General features: G+C 34.2%; 1 protein-coding gene and 1 pseudogene across 2 annotated transcripts; both read right to left on the bottom strand.

Moving 5' to 3' along the window:
- Positions 1–1433: 1433 nt before the first annotated feature.
- Positions 1434–20309, bottom strand: LOC114316960 (guanine nucleotide-binding protein subunit beta-2). 2 transcript variants are annotated; one of them, XM_082920464.1, is made up of 7 exons: positions 19943–20272; positions 19767–19861; positions 18751–18831; positions 6456–6880; positions 4473–4830; positions 3757–3870; positions 1434–1633 (listed from the first exon to the last, which is right to left on the bottom strand). In XM_082920464.1, exons 3-7 carry the CDS (start codon positions 18790–18792, stop codon positions 1598–1600), a joined length of 975 nt encoding a protein of 324 aa, XP_082776590.1. In that variant the 5' UTR covers positions 18793–18831; positions 19767–19861; positions 19943–20272; the 3' UTR covers positions 1434–1597. The 2 variants fall into 2 exon arrangements, with proteins under 2 accessions (XP_082776590.1, XP_028119465.1); XM_028263664.2 differs by lacking the exon at positions 18751–18831 and having other exon boundaries at positions 19943–20309.
- On the bottom strand, positions 14870–16011 carry LOC145820818 (uncharacterized; annotated as a pseudogene).
- Positions 20310–21594: the final 1285 nt, after the last annotated feature.

Raw genomic sequence — 21594 nt, forward strand, 5'->3', positions numbered from 1 at the left:
ATATTTAGTAGTAGTTGTTGAGCTTGATTTATTGATTGTATTAAGCTTTGTTGATTTTCTAGTTATTTTAGACTTGTAACCTATTTAATGATATAAATGTTTCTCGTATTTATAATTACTCTTCTACTTATTGATAAAAAATAAAAAATCCACATAGTATAACTTATTCTTACCAAACAATCGTTCATATCTAATCCTATAAAAAATAATCCACCGATGAAATATGGACATTTTCTCCACACTAATCCATCGTGATGTGTCTTTCATAAAACAAAAAACTACACAAAGTAATGAATTCTACCATATCAACCAAATACAATTAAATTAAGGTAGCTGGTGACAATGCCCTAAGACATTACTTGTGAGTTTGTGACGGCATATGAACCAATTAAATTATAACTTGTGAGACTAGCATTACTCTCAGTTTTAATGTCTCTTCATATATTATTTGTATATAAAATTTATTTTGAATGTATAAAAAAAAAAAATGATAAAAATAACAAACAATTGACTCCCACATACAACAACACCTGGAAGCATCTTTGAGGATGTTTACATCTTTTCAGAACTAGCAGCCCACAAAAAGCTGAGTCTGAGGAAGATTTGGGTTGAATTAGAATAAAATGGAAAGAACTCAACTCACTGCTAAAAAAAGCACTAATTTATTTGACACATTCTTAACATTTTTACTTTTTTAATAACTTACTAAAATAAATTTTTTGACAAAAAATAAGTTCACCAAAATAACTTTATATATATATATATATATATATATATTTAACAAATAAACTTGTATTTAACAAAGAATATTGCCATTCAAGTCTAAAAATTTGATCCACTTTTCAAACCTAATGATGTTACACTTAATTAAGATATCTAAAACAACTCTCTCTCTCTCTCTCTCTCTCTCTCTCTCACACATATTTTTCGTAATAATCAACTAATCACATCACTTATACGTCATTAAATTTAAAAAGTGAGCTTGTATATCATTTTCACTTTTGAGCTATGGCTAACATCGTCGAGGGCCTCCTGTCTATCCTCCCTAATCGTCAAAGGTGGAGGAACAGTAATTCTATCCAAATGAAATGGCACCAGTCATTAAGCTAAGAACTGAAATAACGACACGAAGAAGAAGCAGGCAAATTGACAAACCAGGTTTTCCACTTCCAACTTCTTAAAGACTACGGTGGTGCTGCATGCACCAATTAGTGTACTAACTAATGTACCAACACTAGTTATGATATTATTATTGACCCCACTCATTAATTACATTACAAATACCAAAAACTTCTTAAATTATGTCACATCATCAATTGGTATGCTAGTTGGTACACTAATTGGTGCATATAGCATTATTCTAAAGACTATATACGCTTTTTTCTCCCTATACCTAAAATGGTATTTCAAGATTAAACAGTACAAGATTTTGGTTTCTGAAAACAGAGTCACCTTAATAAGATACAAAAGGTTTTACAAGAAAAAACATTAAAAAAATAATAATAATAATAATAATAAAAAAAAAGGGAAGACAAGAACTACCATGGGTCTGTAATGCCAAGGCAACTCAGATGAACCTTCTTTAGACCACAACTACTCACAGCACTCGCCTATGCCCACCAAAAGCCCAAATCTGCAAACAAAAGAGATGTACCAGGAATTACAAGGACAAAAAAATAAAAAATAAATTTAATTTATTTGGTTTTAGCTCTATAACTACTACATGTGCCATGATTGTCATTATGTACATATGATAAAAAGATAATCATTTGAAAAAAAAAAGTACTAAAAGAACAATGATGGAAAGTAAATTGCACTTGTATGAAATTAATTGAACATATATTTAAAATAATTGCATGCATACATAGTGATAAAAAAACATGTTCCAGAGTGTATAGTAAACACCTAACTCTCTCTCGCCTCTACATCTTTAGTCAAAAGTTACGGAATTTTCAAGTCAATCAAAGCATCAAATTCTAACTGCCAGGGAATTCCTACACTGCTTGGATGTAATAAATAAATTTCATAGTTTAGGACAATTGGCAGACAAATCTCTTACACTTATCCAACAACACTTAACAAGAGGACTCCCAAACACTCTTGAATATAGGAAGAGTACACAAGTCCAAACTCTATTTTACAGAAGAAAAGAAAGGAAGTAGTATTGCATCCGTGATTCAGTTGTCCAATGAACACATGCCAAGACTATAATGGTAGCAGAACATATAATCATGCATACAATGTGTCTAGTTTCATCTTCATTATTACGCAGTTGTTGATACACAATATCAAAAACTGTCCAATGATATCTTTTGTGCCCTCCTAAACTTTTGATATTTCTACTAATCCCCCTATACATAAAAATTATTATTATTATTATTTACCTTAGATTATGTATTATTTATCCCCCATAAAATTGTAGTAGTGCCTCTCCTTAAATCATGTAAAAGTCTTTTGTATTTATAAAATTTTGAAAGTGTCCTATTCTATTCTTTTGGCCATTCTTGTACACTCCTAACTGGGAGGTCAACGGCAAAAATTGAATCAATAGATCATTTCTTTCCTATTATGGGGTTGTTGGTTGTAAATTTTTCTACCATATTGATGTAATTCTCATGATAATTGTAATATTATATCTCACCAATTGACAAAACAATAAAAAGAATGTTTTAAGTTTAATAACATTTCATTGTTGCTTGTTATGGGGGAAAAAAATTTCAATGTTGTGATTAATAAGTGCCCCTCAACGTTGAATTTTTGGCATGCTTTGTAACTGACATTAACTAATGTGGGATCGTAACATACCACCATCCTTGTGGTTCCACTCAACTATTAGAATTCGACTAATTAGATATCTTAATCCAGTCTATAAGTCACTCCTTCTGTGGTTCGAACCGCAAAGCCATACTGATCTGACCTCATACTCACATAGGTGAGTCTAATCCTTAGCAGCAGGAACCTTCTACTTGAGTGACGTTTCTTACTAAGAAATCTGATTACACTCTTTACTCCCAACTGAAATATAAACCTCTAAAACATAAAAGTCTCATATAAACAAAAAGAAAAACAATTCAAACTTATTTATTCTAGTAATATTTATTTACACTTTATAGTTGATATCAATCTCCAATATTTATTCATATTTTAATACATATATTATAACTAAGCAATAAAAAAATAATTGTTAAAATATCTTTATGTATTTAATAAATAAATATATACATGGCCCCGCCCCCAGCCCCGCTCCTCTCCATGTGCAACTAAGGTCAAATCCCATACTAGACACGTTGGTTGGTTATGATACCAAATGATACAAATCCCTTCGATAAAACTCACTTTTGCAAACACGCGCAAAGGGAGGGTGACCAAGAGGCTTATATGCACACAACCAATCGTACCATATGCTTATCAAAAATAAATAAATAATATTTGCTCATACAAAGATATATCTTTATATACCACCATGTTTGTTTTCCACTTGTTAAGAATTTGTTGTGGCATTTCTATGCTATGTCGTGTTGCGTCTATGTCTATGCTACTTAGTTCACCCAAAAAAAAAAAAAATCAAATTACATTCTTCCTTATATATATATATTTTTAATTTCTTTGCATCCCTGCATCAAGTAACAAATCATGAAGTTGAGCTGGTTGCCAACACATATAATGCAATTTAAGAAATTTTATAAAATATTTTCTTTCAATCATATTACAATATATAAGGTGAAATAACATAGCCAATGTTGGAAATAGACTCACCTTCAGATTTGTATCCCAACTTCCTGTGCATAAGGCACTCCCATCAGCTGACAAACCCAAGCAGCTGATCCTACTTTCATGTGAGTTTTGAAGAGATCCCAAGTTCAAAACCACCTAGAATGGAAAAAGCAACTTAAGCAAATACCGCATAAGAAATAAGGAGGAAAAGTGTGGGTGGGTATGGAAGAGAATAAACTTGGAAATGCAAGTTTCACAATTGCTTATTCATTTAGTTTTCATTAGTTTTTTTGGAGAAGTAATATGTACCCACAATGTCAAATTTGACTTGAAAAAAAAAAAAAAGGGGCAGCATTCTCTTACTCAGATAATAGAAGCTGATTTTTACATCATGACACCTCATTTGAAGCAGCTGTTGTCCAGACACATACAATTAACCTAGGGTGAAGGAAATTCAAGAACCTCTGCGTCCACTTTACAGGTGTTTCTTGTTCTTTTTATGTTCTATTTTTATTTTTTTGATAAAACAAAATTACTTACATGATAAAACAAGCTGGGGATTGTAAGTTCAACCAAATTCTAGGCCAAACAATAGCATGAGGAATCTCAAAAACAATGTCACAAACCATAACCACACAGAAATAAATAAATAATATGTTTCGAGGAGTAGGTACATACTGACCAGCAGCTTGCAAGGTACATTAACATAATGAAGGTAAATGCATGAGGATTGCACCTAAGATGGAAGAGCAATGTACCTTTGCCAGTAAAGTGTCCCATACATAGCAATCGCCATTGGAGTACCCGACAAAGAGAAGCCGGCCTGATATGGAGAAAGCTATGGAAGTCACAGGGGGGACATCATTATCACCATGCTGCTGATAGTATACTTGGAGCTGGTGCCCAGTCCTAATGTCAAATAACCTGCAAGTTCCATCATCTGCACCAGTTCCAAATCTATTTCCATCTGGGAAGAACTTCACAACATTAACATCTCCCTCATGACCATGAAATGTCCGGACTGCTCGACTAGCAACACGAGTGTCCCACAATCGGGCAGTTGCATCACAAGAACCAGACACAAACATTCTTGAGTTTGATCCACTGATAGAGACACTGAAAGAATATGAGATGATAACATTATAAGAAACCCTAGTTTTAGAAACCACTGAAACATAATATATATAAAGGCAGAGTTAAGAAGCACGGACACAGACATCACACCTACACAAAATTTAAAAAAATCCAAACCCAACACAAGAGACAGGCAAAAATATATAATTTTATATTTCTTTCAAAGATCTTAAAAAGACACTAATTTCTGAAGTTTAAAAGAAGGATTAACAGGTATAAATCAACATTGTTTTTCTTTATCCCTGGATCCTAAGTTATTTTATTTAAAATTATAATGTGTTTCATGTGTGTCTAAGCTATGGATAGGTGTAAACCTAGTGTCCAAAGCATGTCTAGGTCTTTTTTTTTGTGAAAAACAACACTTGTGGATCTGTGTCAAACACGTGTTGAAAAGTAGTATCCAACGAGTGTGGATGTCCAACTTGGACATATCACCACCTTAGAAGTGTCCACGTTTCTTAGAAGCATAGAAACAACAGACAAATCACATTCTTTTTCATGGGGGAAAAAGTATTAAGGTACATACTATGATACTATTTCCACAGATATTTGAAAGACAACTTTATCAGACCAACTTCCATACAGGAATCATACAATACAAGATAGTACTTAAGATTGAGCATAGTGGGGATATGGATAGCCTCTGACGACAATGTTCATGGAACATGGTAAACTTCTATATTTATAAAGTGTTATGTGCACGCCAGAGCCCTGGCTCTCACTCTTGCTCTACTCTCTGGTAACATCAGCAACCCACTATTAGTAAAATACAGATTATATCTGTAATGGATAAATTGCTCAAAGCACTTTAGCATAGCTGCATAGTAGCAGAACACATAAGGGTCACCAATTCTAGTGATAGTTTGTAACATAGGTATGGTCTATGAAGCATGGACACCTCACATAGTCGGACACGGACACACGCTGGACATGTTGAAAAGAGTTGGACATGTTGGGACATGCTAGGGACACACTGGGGACACATTAAGAGCACGCTAAGGACTATTTTTTCATAAAAAATAAAAATTTATAATTTTTTTACGAAAATAGCATATCTAAAGTAGATAAATTTGATAAAATTAAATATTTGACATAAAATACATATTAAATATTTGAAATATGACATATAATAAATATATAAAATTATATGTTTTGCATGTATCCCCAACGCGTCGTGTCCTGCATTTTTTGAAAATTTGTGTCATTGTCGTGTCATGTGTCCATGTTTGCGCTTCTTAGGGCATGGTTATGACAGAATATCCAAGCAATCAAGTATTGAAACCTTTGAAGCTTTCTTTCAGAAAACCATTAGGCTGTCCATGGCAGGCAGGCAGAGAAATTGATTGCAATATGCTGTCTATCTGCACTATAGAAATTTGATTACCTCTTCCTTTCTCGGGATAAAAATTGTCACATGAAGACTCAAATCACATGCAATAAAATTTAGTAAGTATGTATTATAAATTCAAAGTGCAACTTGAATATGTATGCATGTCCTTCGACCATGTGCCATTACAAAGAAGAGGTTTTAAATTGTAGAAGTATTTCTATCAATAAGAGAGAGAACAAAATTATGTCAATGTCAATTTGGAAATAACCAAAAATACCTCAGCACGTCAGCAGTGTGCCCAGATTGGAATTCACCTCCAAAAACAGAAGCTCTCAGGCCGGTAGTTATATCCCATAAAACACACGTATGATCACCAGAACTTGTTATTAGGTGAGTGTCTTCATCTGGAACATACTGGCAACAGGAAACATAACCCTTGTGCCCATTAAGCATTCTTGATACAGGTAGGTTCCCGTCCTTGTCAGTGGGAGAATTCAGATTGAAGATGGAGCATACGCTATCAAGGCCACCACATACAACAGACTGACCAGTAGGAGAGAAGGCACATGTCATGACCCATGCACAAGGTAACTTTATGGCATGAGTTTTCTGGCTTGTGAGAGCATTCCACACTATTAGCCTCCCATCTTGAGATGCACTAACAATGCGATTCTTTTCAGGAGTCCAGTCCAGTGAATAAACCTACAAAATTTCCTACGAAATTAAGATGAAACTTCACCCTATCATAAATAAAAATGTCAGCATGTCAATCATTTATTATTTTCATCGGCTTCTCATTCAAGTAGTAGTTAAAAGGGACAAACAACAAGAAAGTGAAAGTAAAAGCCAACGACTTCTTAGACATTAGTTATGTTGCATATGGTCACTGCATATAGGCACCAATCCAATCCAATCCAATCCAACACAACACAACACAAAACCAAACATATCTAACCAATGACACGATGTCAAGTGGTTAACAAAATATAAGTGAAATGCATCCCGGTGTGTTAGTTTATGTAAAGAACTATCATAAATTTTATCTCTTCTTCCCTTTTTTTCTTTTTCTTTTTTTTATTATATTTCTTTTGGTTGATAAGCCATTGGAATCTAAATAGAAAAATTCACATCATCTTAGTTTGTGGGTTGTGCTACAGTATACACCCCTTTTGGGTTCATACCATGCGCACAAAGTTTTTTTAAAGGTGAAAATGCAAGGCGAGATGTTTTATCTTTGACGAGGTGAGGTGTAAGCCTCAAGGTGGTGAGGCGTACGCATTTTGAGTTTTGAATATTTTATTTTCGAAAAAATAAATAGCAATTAAAATTCAAAATAACCATTCTAGGCATAAAAATAATTTTTTTTTAATAATAATTGTCAGCAACACTGCACTGTAAAGAGAAGAACAAAAAATAGGCAACAAAGTAAAAAAAGAAAAGAAAAAAGACACTTGAAAGAGTGAAATTATTGAAACTATAAAACAACACAGAGACGACCATTGTAAAGCTATGAAAAAAAATATTATTAAATGATTCTCAGTCAAAGAAGTAGAGAACGGCACAAAACAAGGAAATGATGGAAACAAAAAAAGAGAGAGAGAGAGAGAGATCGTCTCAGTCGAAGTCATCGTGTAACCCACGTCGTTTGGAGAGGAGAATGTCATTTGTCTCAATCTTAGGCGAAAGCAAAGGTAAAGTGAAGACTACGGTTGGTCGTCTCTGTCAAAACCGAGCCATTTGGAGAAGAATGGTAGGTCGATCGTCTCAATCTCTGTTTTTCCTTTTTTTTTTAAAACCTCATGCACGCCTCTAGCGCTTAAGCGTGAAAAGCGCTTGATGCGAGTCTGAGGCAAACACCTCATCGATTGAGGCGACCACTCAATTAGATTGCGTTTGGTAGAATTTTCTAAATATGATTTGAGAATATAGTTGTATTTTGAGTTTGTGAGTTTTGGAATTATGATTTGATTGCAGAAAATTTGTTTGGTGAATGAATTTTGAATTAAGTGGGGAATTTTTGATGTGACATGATATTTGATACAAAAACTTACAACTCATAACCAAACGCACAACTCAAAATTCTATTAAAACTCAAAAAAAGTTCTAAAAAATTCGGAATTTTTTTTTTATTGAATATATAAAAATTAACATGTGTCAATTGCCAAAAAAAAAAAAAAAATTTGCACTGTTCCGGTCAATTAGCCGGTCAACCGGCCGAACGACCGATGGGACATTCGGTAGGAAGACGACCGGTTAGTCCAAATTTTCCCGCCTTCGACCGCGTTTTCAAAAGTGAGCGTGGAATTAATTTTGAAAAATCGTAAACAAACATCATATTCAAATCAAGCTCTAGAATTAACGTTCCAAAGCTCCACCCAACAGAGACTTAGTGTTGCTCCCAAAAAGTGATGCCTTGGTGCATTTTTTGAATGCCTCGCACTAATGCACACATCAAGGTGCACGCCTTGTAGGCACCTACCACTTTGAAGATAACCAACACCACTTTGAGACACAATCCCAAGACCACTTTGGGCCATAACCAAACGGATTTGGATCCTCTCTCCAACTTTTCCCTGTCAGTATCATATGGAAGTTAAAAGAATAAATGACACATGGCCACTGAGGGATTTAATGGCCGAGATGAAACCATGATTGGAAGCCAAACCGTATAATGTCTAAACCGCACCATTTTTCATCATCAACTGCAAATTCACAGTAGGCTCAGCTCACAATGCATCTAATGAGTAATTTAATTAAAATTATTACATATATTTATTTTAAATTATATTTTTTTAGAACTACTACCATATGTACTTTTAACATTACCACCACATATATAATATAATCATAACATTTTATAATAAATAGAACAAGTCTATTTTTTTTTAAATGATTTGTAATATTTTTTTATTATAAATAATTCGTAACATTTACACCATATCATTAATAATATTAATAATATAATCATAATGGAGGGTTGAATCCCACGAAAGCCAAACATCCCAAAACTTTGGGGCCACTGGAGGTTTACCCGGTCGTTAACTTCAGGAGCGCGGGATTAGTCGAGATGCGTATAAGTTTGGTCTGGACACCCATTTATCAAAAAATAATATAATCAGAATGATTTGTAACTTTTACTTTAGGCTACACACTATAAATTCATTAATTGTAATATTTATTACAAACTAATGTAACACATCACAATATTTACAATTTTCCATTACAAAAAAAATAAGTTTCTTATGAAATACCATTTCAAGGGTGTATGGATTTTGCCTAATTTTTATAATACAATAAGATTTTTTTTTCTTACATACGTTACAACATATTTTAAATAATTATCATTATATATGTATGTATATAAATATATACACAAATAATTTAATTAATTATTTAAAAATTTTATGTCGTCACATAAGTCATTCGTTTGTATTAATTATAAAGTAATTAATAATTTTTAATTTCAAAAAATTAGAAAAATAAATTTAAATAAAATTAAAAAAAAAGAAAAGAAAAATATCTTGTTTAAAGTAAATATTCCAGTAAATACTTTAAGAGTATCATGTGATGTAATTTATGATCTAAAGTGACTACCTTATGTTACTTTATTGATAAAAATTACCAATAACAAATCTATGATGTACACTTTTAAAGTGAAAGTTAAGAATTAAACTGGTTATGTTCTGACATAAATTATTTGTAAGACAAATGTTATGAATCATTTTTTATGAGAAAAAAATCTGACTTGTTATAATTTAAATAATATATGTGATAATTTTAATTAAATTATATATATGAATGTATACATTTAAAAAAGTAGTTTAAGAATAATTTTCCATTTATTTTTTATTTTTTATTTTTTAATCATTGTTCTACTTTATTTTTTTCATTCATTACATGCATTGTGAGTTGGGCCCACTGTGAATTTGCAGTTGATGATAAAAAATGGTGCCATTTAGATATACAGTTTGACTTCCTATCAAGGTTCTGAAAAGCGGTTGCGGTCGCCGTAACGGTGGCGGTGGCGCGGTTGCGGTTGCGGGGTGTAAAGGCTGTAGCGTAACGGTTGCGGTAACCAGAACCGTGAATTTTTTTATTTTTTGCACAATTTGAAAAAAATTTACTGATACGCATATTTTTTTCCCATGATCATATATATTGGGTTTAAAATAAATATTGATCAATTTTTGTAAATTTTTAAGTATAATCTAATATATTTCATATTTTTAAATCACTATAAACTGAGTTTTTTACATTTTATTTTAATAATTAATGACTTTATATTATACAAAAAATCAATCACTAACTATTATATATAAGATAAACAATGACAAAAGTAAGAGAATAAATAAGAGCCTAAATATATATATATATATATATATACATATTTTAACTAAGCTAAATAGATAATGACCACACCTATTATTATTATTATTATTATTATTATTATTATTATTATTATTATTATTATCAAACAATATATAGATAGACACATACAAACAAAATAGTTGAGTGATAGTAGCTGAATAGAATAGCATAGGTCTTACAGCTTCAACAAATCAATAGCATGTTCATCTTCCCTCTTCTCTCTTTCTATTTCTTGCTCCTCCATTTTCTCTCTTTATCTTCCCTTTTCTCTCTATCCCTCTTCTCCCATTTTTAGCTTTTTTTGTCTGTTTTTGCGAAAGAAACAATTTGGAACCGTTACGTAACAGTGCATAACAGTGCATAACAGGCCGTTACGACTGTTATGGCACCATTACGACTGCTACGGCAGCCGCTACGGCCGACACACCTGTGAATCTCAATCACACTGCAAAAGCGGCCGTAACGGGTAACGGTAACCACCAAAACCGTTACGTAACGGCGTTACGTAACGGTTGCGGCCGCTTTTTAAAACCTTGCTTCCTATCATGGCTACATCTCAGTCATTAAATCCCTCAGTGGCCATGTGTCATTCATTTTTTTAACTTCCATACGATACTAACAGGGAAAAGTTGGAGAGAGGATCCAAATCCAAACCAAACACCACTGTGGGTTTTAACTAAAGTTGGCCCCACTTTGTTCTGACTATAGGTGGATCCATCACCACTTCAAGCCATAACCATCATGACTTTCGGGCATTACTTGCATTAAATGGTGTGTACCATAGAATTGGCCAAGTTTGTGAGACTATCGGTCTTACAATAATCATGCACAATCAGTTATGGATCCTGACCCATTCATACAAATTTTGAGCATCATCAAAATGCTCCCTTAAAAACTGTAACGTTGGTCCACTTATGCTATAAAAGCAATAATATATAGGACTTCAAATTAATTATTTAAATTCAATAATAACTTCAAATTTATCAGGAAATTAAATCGAATGACTAATAGAACAAAACAATCCACTAAAAATGGAAGCCGTTGTCATCGTTAAGCTTAAAATTGGTAATGCACTCTTAGCAATAAGCATGCCCATGAATAGGACCTTCAAAGCTAAGGTTCCAGCTCTTTCAAAAAGCCTCCCAAACCTTCATCATTGAGAACGACCAAGTATTTGATCGTGGGTGAATCATGGCCATTGGGTGTACCAGGGCATGCTTGATATATCTAGGCAAAGTACTTTAATTTGAAAATTAGAGGTGGAGCCTTGGAATACCTTAGTAGCTAAGACTAAGTTGATAGCAAGACTAGGGAATGAGAACAACTTCTTGATTAAGCACTAGGCTCTCCATTTGCACAGTGGTGGAGGTATATTCTATCTTTCTTGTGAAGTAAAGTTCTAGGATCACTATTATACTCCTTGAGGAGAACTCTGGCGTGTTTGTAAGGACTTTCACCTTATATCCACTTTGTCTTTATCCTTTTGCCATAGCCCTTGCATCTTGTAGTTTCTTTTTCCTCTTGAGAGATTCCCAATCCATATGCTTTTTATAAAACTTGATTACTTTGTTTCCCATCCTAGAAAAAGAAATACTGGACAAAAATAATTTGTAGATGACCTCATCAATAAGAAAATGGAAAGCACACAATCTGCTTTTCACAAAGCTGAAATAAAACTCGCTAGCTTTTGGTAGGTCTATGGTGGTGACTATCTCTGTTTGCCATGCAATAGATGAAAAGGGTAAAATGCATGGCTCTCCAAAGAAACGAATTATATAATACATGACATAGTTTCTTTCTATGCAATACTAAGCATTATACTGATGAAAAGTAAAATATAAAAATAAAAAGAAACTAAGATGTAGAGATAGATATCAGTGTTACAAAGGTTACAGTCACTAGATCCTCCCCATCTTCGTGGATTGTGGTATACATCTACATTTATGCTCCTTTCATTTATAATATACATAATTGAAAAAGCAAACAAAAAATAAACACAAAAACAAAAACCCTGGACACTCCAATATTTGTACTTAAATCGCCGAAGTAGTCCTAATGCCTCCCATCTATATTAAATAACCCAAAAGAATAAAAAGGGAAACGAAAATAGTGAAATCAGAACCTAATGCAAATTTAGATACCATAAATAAAGTTGAATGTCTAGTCATTTTCAATCTTGTAACACCTAAGATTCTGCAATGACTAGGCAATAAATGTAGTGCCATTTCACAAAACAACAATAAGCATGGTTACTAATTGAACTTTTACAATGAATTAACAAAATTGAAAATAAAAAAATAACATGTAGTAAAAATTTAGAACATTAAATGAACTAAATACCCTTTTTTTGCTGGTGAGTTAAATAACCTAACTCCCTAATATCCAGTAAGGGGTAACCTTAGTTGCATGAACCCCTTGGAGGTGATGAGTCTGTTCCAAAACAATAATTCCATGATTCAAAGAAACAACCTAGTACAACCATATTCCCATAAAAAAAAAAAAAAAAAAAGTTCCAATTCCAAACAAAGATGGAAACTTTCGAATGTATGAATTCCAAAAAGAAAAAAAAAAAGAAAAAAGAAAAAGAAAAAAAGAAAACGAAAATCTATGAAGCAAGAGAAAAGTTGTAGCAAGCATTAGATTTATTTTATTTTATTTATTTACATAATATTTATATACTTGCAAAAAAAGAAAATTGTAATTGACACCAATCTCAATATCTATTCATGTTTAATTAGCAATTTATTTTTTTTACAATATATTTATATATAAGCATTTAAGACGCTCCCAAATCCCAAACTTAGACTCTTCTATGTGTGTCATTAATCACCCATCATTGCTTCGGCTTCATGCAACTAAGGAGGTAGTAGAAAGCTTACTGACTCATTAAAATGATACAAATAAAGTAACAAATTTATGACACATACTTCAAAGAAACATGATGTGATTCCTTTCACATAGGAGCGAAGGCCTCTATTTATATATAAGCATATAAATGCTCCTATAGGCGCTCCCAAGCCCCAAACTTACTCTTCTATGTGTCATCACCCACCCGTCATCGCTTTGGCTTCATGCAACTAAGGAGGTTGTAGAAAGCTTATTGACTCATTAAAATGATACAAATAAAGTAACAAATTCATGGCACATACTTCAAAGAAAAATATGTGATTCCTTCAAAATAGGAGTGAAGGCCTCTTCTTTGGCATAAAAATAAGTAGTCATCAGATACAGTCTACCATTATTAGAACAGATACAATCATCAGATTGAAAATTATTAGATCATAGTATACAAATAGAAAATTAGTCATCAGATACAATCTGCCATTCTTGTCTTGTCTATAGGCTCAGAGAAAATGACAGAAGACCTTCAAGATGTTCTTAACTGGTCAGGTTCTTTTAGGCATTGTTTTAAATCTTGGCTATCTCGTGAGATACATGAAACAATGGTTTAAGATAAGCCTGTCTATAGTCCACACATAGTATAGTTGTCAAACCGGGATTCGAATCGTGAATTGAAATGATTTTGTACCGAGTCGCGAATCAAATCGTGAATCATAAAGATTTTGACACTTTTTCTAAATTACTTAGAAAAATATGTCAACACATTTGAATGATAAATATATCTTATGACCATAAAATATCTAGACTTGAATTAATGAAAATATTATTTTGAATAATGATCACATAGTTTAATAAGTAAGAAGTTAACAAAGGTTCCTATGTAAGATCACTATCTTACCTTTTCCCTTCTTTAAATATTTCTTATCAACAATTCTTAATAAAGACTATAAACAAAGATTCAGGCCTCGTTTGAGAACAAGCTAATTTAGTAACTTTTTGGCTATTTAGCTAAAATATAAGCTAAAAAAAACTAGTATGTTTGAGATGACTTTTTGACTTTTTACGAAAAGATGTGCAAGAAGTAGAGAGAAAAGAAAATCTTTGACTTTTTGGTATAGGTTGTTGACTTTTTGATTTTTTTAGTGACTTTTTGACTAAAAAAGTCACTTGCCAAATGAGGCCTCAATTTCCAAAATAATAATAATTTAACAATATTGATACTTGGACAATAAACATTCATACTTTTCCAAATAACAATGACCAAATAATAAGAAATAATTATTTACGATCTTTTATTTTTAAAGTCCAAAAGAATTTAAAAGGTATAACTAACCTTACCCATGTAATATTTAACTATATGTTAAAATTTACCATCACCTACCACCAATTTACCATCACCTACCACCACCTACTCCTCACCTACTACACTCACCCTCTCCTATATAATGAGCCACTCACCATTTGTAATACACACAACATCAATCAATCAATAATACATAAATTCTTACATGGTATCAGAGCAAGGTTGAGAAGCTAGTAATTCTGCTTCACCGGCGGGCGGCAGCCTCGCCTTGGCCGCCCGCCGGCCCTCTAGTGATCCTAACGTTGGTAGAGTATGATCCCTCCATTCCTCTGTGTTTGAATCTTAGACCACTGTTGAAGCTACTTGGACTGCTTGAGCTTCTCTCTAAGCCCTGGAACACGATCTTTCCCGATGAGTTCATACGCGGACTATCAACGGACACACCTCGGACTACTGTAGCAGGTGTTGATTCCGTTGTTGCTCTGCGCCTTGGGCTTCGTTCGATTCTCGTACCGGTGGGGATTTCGGACGACGCAGCCCTTCGCTTCACTAATCGCACCCTAGGGGTGCTGGAGTTTGGATTCTGATTCTTTGTGAGAACGATCGGGTTTTTGACTGAGATTAGGCTTCTGGGAATCAAGCGAAAGCCTCGGGAGATCATCGTGCTCGTGACCAGACGATGAGGACGAAAGAGATAAGCGAGACGAAATTGAAACGAACTCGCTATCTGAGTCCTTTAGCAAAGGAAGACTGAGCGAAGACTCCAGAATCGAGCTCGAAGATTTTGAGCTTCGATGGAGAAAGTTCTTTAGAGATTTAGAGTTACTACTGTTATGCAAAGGGAAGGACGATGACACCTTGTGGTTGTTATCTTGCTTAGCATTGTTGTTGAGGTAAAGTTTCTTCAATCCTAGAAGCTCCTTCCACCACTAACATTGTCATGCGGTATTGCCTCGGGTCGGGGTGCTGATGTCGCTATAGTGTCTGTGATGTAATGGAGAGGATGTTGTTTGGTTGCATGCACTGCCAGCGCATGTTAAGCTGCGTTGTGCGTGGTGAGTTTTTATTGGTGCAGCTTTTCTCCCAAGTCTAGCTGTAGTCTGCTAGCTGGTTGATATATGGGGAAGACAGGAACAACTTTCTCACGTGGCTTGTTTTTTGAAATTGTGGTTGCCGGTTATGCAGCAGAGAAGAGTTGGTGGTTTGGTCCCTTTCTCTCCACTAGACCCTTTTTAATTATATCCATGATTCCCTTTCCTTTAACACCAAACCTCTCTCTTCCTTTTGACAGTTTGAAAACACATGCCAATGTTCCCATCATTTTTCTTATATATATATATATATTTATTCCACCACTCTCACCACACCCCCACTCTCTTCTTTTATTTAAACATATCAAACCCTCTCTCCACTCATTCCTTTTATTATTTTTATTATGCACCTACTCAGACTCTATGTGCTCTTTGACCCTTTTTTATCAACCCTTCCACCCACATATATAAAACACACAAAAAAAAAAAAAAAAAAAACAAACAAACAAACAAACAAACAAAACAAAACAAAAGAAGAAGACGGACTGCACACCAAACTCATTTTATTCATGTCGGGGCTCACCCCGATCACCATTTTACACCACCAAAAAAAAAAAAAAAAAAAAAAAACAACACAACCACACCCACAGTGGGATTTTTCTTTTCCCTTCTCTACTCTACTACAGGTCTCTTCTTCTTACTTTTATCTTGGGTGTCCCGTGCCAATCCGGCCTCCGTGTATTCCACGCCACCGAGCACGTTCACTCCCCCATACTCCTCCACTGCAGCATATGGCGGACCTCCAAATCGGAACATCACGGTGGCCTTCCGCTTCAGCTCCTTATTTTCCGTCTTTAGCACACTTATCTCTGCTCGCGCATCCTTATACATGCGTTGGAGCAGAGCCAGCTGGAAGTTTAACTGTTGCACCTCATTTGTCCTGCTCTGCAGCCGGTGCGACAGGTTTGTGACCACAGTCATGGTTTCCACACATGACTTCAGAGTATACTGATTGGCCTCAATATCAGTTTGCACCGCCATTTTTTGCTCCACCGACCGCATCGGAAAGTTCAACGGAGCAAAACCAGAGGTGTTTGGTTGAGGTTCACTGGCCACCGCACCAGTTATTTCTCTTGTGGACTCGTTCAATTCTGGAAAGAGCGTGAGCAGACCACGGGAAGAGGAGGCCATGTTCTGGGTAGCTGGACGGGAAGAAGAAGCCATGTTGCTGAGTGTTTCAGAGACGGGTTGGTTACAGAGTATTACCGAGTTTCTCTCTCAGCAAAGGAAGAGTTTTTTCAGAGGATTTTCAGAAGTTTTTGTCTGCCTCAGCCTCAGCCTCAGCATCAACCTTGGTTAAATAGCCGAGGCAGCCACGCGTATCGCGCGCCACTTGACGCCAGACGACAAACGGGCGCGCCAGCCAAGGCACTCACGTGCCTCGCCATCATGTCCGGCACACCTTTTTATGACTTGTGCTCGCCTTTTGATGGCACGCCTTTTTATGGATTGGGCACGCCTTTTGATGGCATGCTTTTTGATAGATTGGGCACACCTTTTGAGGGTGCGGCTTTACAAGGGTCCGACAAGACTCTGTAAACTGTCCCGACATTGATTCCGGTTCGTTTCTACACGGGTCCGACAAGACTCTGTAAACTGTCCCGACATTGATTCCGGTTAGTTTCTACAAGGGTCCAACAAGACTCTGTAAACTGTCACAACAACTGTCACAACATTGTCTGCTACAACGGTCCGACATGACCCCATAAACTGTCTTCTACATCGGTCTGACACCGCCATCCAGTGTCCTCTACACCGTTATGACACCACCATACAGTGTCCTCTACAACGTTATGACACCACTATACAGTGTCCTCTACAACGTTATGACACCACCATTCAGTGTCTTCACCAACGGTCTGACACGACCATACAATGTCTCCTATCATCTTTTATTTTTATGTATTTTCTTGTTTTGTTACTCTCTCCAAACTCAAGTTGGTTAGTTTCTATCCTCCTTGAGTTTGCGGGGGGCTGTTAAAATTTACCATCACCTACCACCAATTTACCATCACCTACCACCACCTACTCCTCACCTACTCCTCACCTACTACACTCACCCTCTCCTATATAATGAGCCACTCACCATTTGTAATACACACAACATCAATCAATCAATAATACATAAATTCTTACACTATATTTAATTTAATGAAATAACAATAGATAATTCATAGTATAAATTACTTTAGTCTTAAACATTTTTAGAAGATATGTTATGATTTTTTAAAACAAAAAAAAATGAGAAAAAAGGTTAAAAACATATTGGGTCTGATTGAATCTAATTAGATCCTACTAAAAACTCTATGATCACTAAAATAATAACAAATTATGTATATATATTAATTATTTTGGTGCTAAACACTATTAGAAATCGTATTATGTTATTTTCACAAAAAAGATGAAGGAAAAAAGAGTTCAAAATATGCCGGACACGATAATTTCAAGAATTGTATGAATTGTAAAAAGTGAAACGAATCTTGAATCGATTGTGAATCATGCGATTCACTAGAGATTCACTTTCAAAATAGATTCATCCATAGTTCGTATTGATTTTGCAAAAACTGCGAATCGAATCACGAATTGTAAGATTTTGATAATAGATAATTAATGGCGGACTATATCAAGTAGCCATCAAATACAGTCCGCCATTCATGCTTGTCTATAGGCTTGGAGATAATGTTGGAAGACCTTCAAGATGTTCCTAATCGGTCAGGTTCTTTTGGAGATTGTTTTAAATCTTGGCTATCTCGTGAAATATCATGAAACAAAGGTTTAAGATAAGCTTAGCACCATCAGTATCCTAATATATTGACCAAAAAAATTGATCCCGAAAATAATGAATCATACTGTTAAACACCTATAAAATAATGTTTCTTGCCAAGACAACATTGTTGTGTCAGACATGAGATCTTCCTAGGATATAAAAAAAAGGCAACTATAAAATCGAGGGAGGGGAGAGTTATTACATTTCTCATATCCTGGCCAAAATAGCATAAGTCTGCTTGCATCTTGCTTAGTGTCAATCTTTCACATATACAATCTCAAACCTAGAAAAAAGACAGTCGTCGTGACAACAAACGTAAATCGTAGAGTCACACTTTATAAATATGAATTACAATAAATATTCAGTTGCGGCACTTATAGAGCCACAAAAGAATTAATTCCATGTAACCAGATCAAGAAAAAAGGGATCAAGTCTTGTCGAGTGTCCTTGATATATCCCACCAACAAAGCACCTCAAATAAATTGAATAATGTACAATGCAGAGATATATCAACTGTTATCTCATTTCTAGTTTTAAGCTTAAAAATAATGTCACCGCTTCTGGGTATGTTAAAAAACGAAAAATAACTTTCCAATTTTACCACTTTGATTCTGCCACTACCACTGATATCTTAGGGCAATTTTAACAGTGAGAAAACTACATGCATTTAAGGCTAAGCCAGAGATCAAAACTCCTTAGCTCTTCATTCCTGGTACTTTTAGTCAGATTGCATAGCATCACTCTTGCCAAAAGTGAAATTCACAAACACAATCAGAAGTTGAGAATTTAGTTTCTTCTTCTTATCATAGGTTAATTATATGTTTAAGATATTAGTATTAGTCATTTCTACAAATAGGAAACAGCATAAGCAAAAACACAAGAAAAAAAGCCCTAATCATTGATTTTATACTGAAAAAAAAAAAAAAAAAAAAAAAAAAAAAAAAACTCCATTAAACAAAGGAGAATTCTATTATACACATTCACCTACCGTTACGTTATTTTCTTCTTTAGTTATGACTAATTTTATTCTTTCGTCACGACATTATTTTGAAATATTTGTTTATGATTATTGTTTTTTGTAGTTATGACTCATAGGTATGCCATACCATAGTCCTTCCCCTGACAATTCTATTATACACAAAATATAGTCAAGTAAACAGTCACCATCATATACATGAATGTATAAAATTGGAGTTGCAGAAAATGTTAAGAGTCTACCTTCCCGGTATGCCCCTGCAAAGTCCTGCAACAAACTAGATCCGTCGGGCCGAAGCTAACCGGAATTTTCCCTTGAGACCTCGCGTACCCCGACACTGCAAAAAAAACCCATCAGATCTAAGCAAAACCTAACACAAAAAAGAACAACAACAACAACACAGAAAAGAGAATTGAACCATCAGTGTCGAGAAGATGAAGACGCTTCTGCTTCAAACGTTCTCTGAGATCATTCACGGTCTCCGTAGCAGCCATGTGGCGCTCTTTCAGCTCTGGAACGGACATCTTCCAAAATTACTACAGCTAAAGGCCATTAAAGGTTGGTCATGGGCTTTTTTGAGCCCTGGACTCCATTCGCACACCAAATTTGAAACTAAGGAATGAAATTCAGCTTCTGTTCATATAAAATATAATTATCCAGAGAGACTGAAATTAGGGTTTCGGGGAGAAAGAAATAGACGAGAATTAGAACAGAGACGATAGATAGATAGATAGATAGATACAGAGAGAGAGAGAGAGAGGGGTTCAGATTAAAAGGTGGCGTTTAGACTGACGCCGCCGGACCCACATATCTGACGTGTCTCACTAACGATACAGTTGGTTAGGTGTTGGTCGGACACGCTGTTTCGTGGGTGGGTCCCAATAACATAGTTGACAACCAAGTCCTCCTGTTGCTTGCTAATGACCCGTCAAGGTAAAAAATATACGTATCAATTAAGGTTAAAAATATACGCATCAATTAAGGTTATTATATTATTATTGATCTTATAATTATATAAATTATAAATATTTAAAATTATATTATAAATTATATTATATCCGTTGGTATATTAATTAATATATATAATATTATTTTAAAAATATATTATTCACCCTCTAAAAAAGGTCAAAAATATAAATAATTGGGTGGTTCTCAAACCTTTTTTTTTTTTTGGTGTGGATAAATTATATTAAGGGTTGGAGCTCATCACATTGATAATTAGGGTTGGTTTGGGGTGTCCTAAAAAAGTGCACTTTTTGTCTTTTTACGAAAAGATGTGCAAAAAAATAGAAAGGTGATGTGATGAAAAAAAGATAAAAAAATAAAAAGATGGATTATATAGTGTACCCCAAACCAACCCTTAGAACTATTTAATGTGTAGAACTCGTTATATTGATCGGATATCGATAACTACTTGATCGGATTAGATTTTTGTCAATAATTTATTTTGAAAATTATATTTACTATTAACAGAAATTTAATCTGATCAATGTAACTTTTTATAAGGATAAAGTATTCAGCGAGTTTTACATATTGAACGGTTTGAATCATCAAAATAAAGACCCATAGTGGGCCCCCATTGTGACAACCACCTTCTTAATTAAACAAATTAATTATATTGATTATATGCTTATCTATACTATATATTAAGCAAAAGGGGGTTTCTAACCCTCAAGGCCTGTGGGAGCTCCAATATGCCAATCCTAATTTTCTAATTTTTTGTTTTTTAAAAAAAAAAAAATTAACCGCAACATTTATTAACTTTTCTCAACCCACAAGAATTTTTGACTTCTCTCATAATTACTGCAGTATCTTCTCCAAAACAAATAATTTGTATATTAAAAAAACTTTAAAACAAATATAAATATTTATATCTATATGTATCTATTTTTTTATATCTATCTCTAACCCACAAGTTTTGTGGGAGTTCCAATATCTGAACCTTAATTTTTTAATTTTTTTGATTTTTTTTGAAAAAAAAAACATAGCACTTATTAAATTCTTCCAAGTCTTTTTAACTTCTCCAATACACACATTTTTTTTAACTTTTCACGTACCTATTGCAAACAT

This window comes from Camellia sinensis, chromosome 3 (assembly GCF_055761805.1).
Source record: "Camellia sinensis isolate YWXY chromosome 3, ASM5576180v1, whole genome shotgun sequence".
Lineage (NCBI taxonomy): Eukaryota > Viridiplantae > Streptophyta > Magnoliopsida > Ericales > Theaceae > Camellia > Camellia sinensis.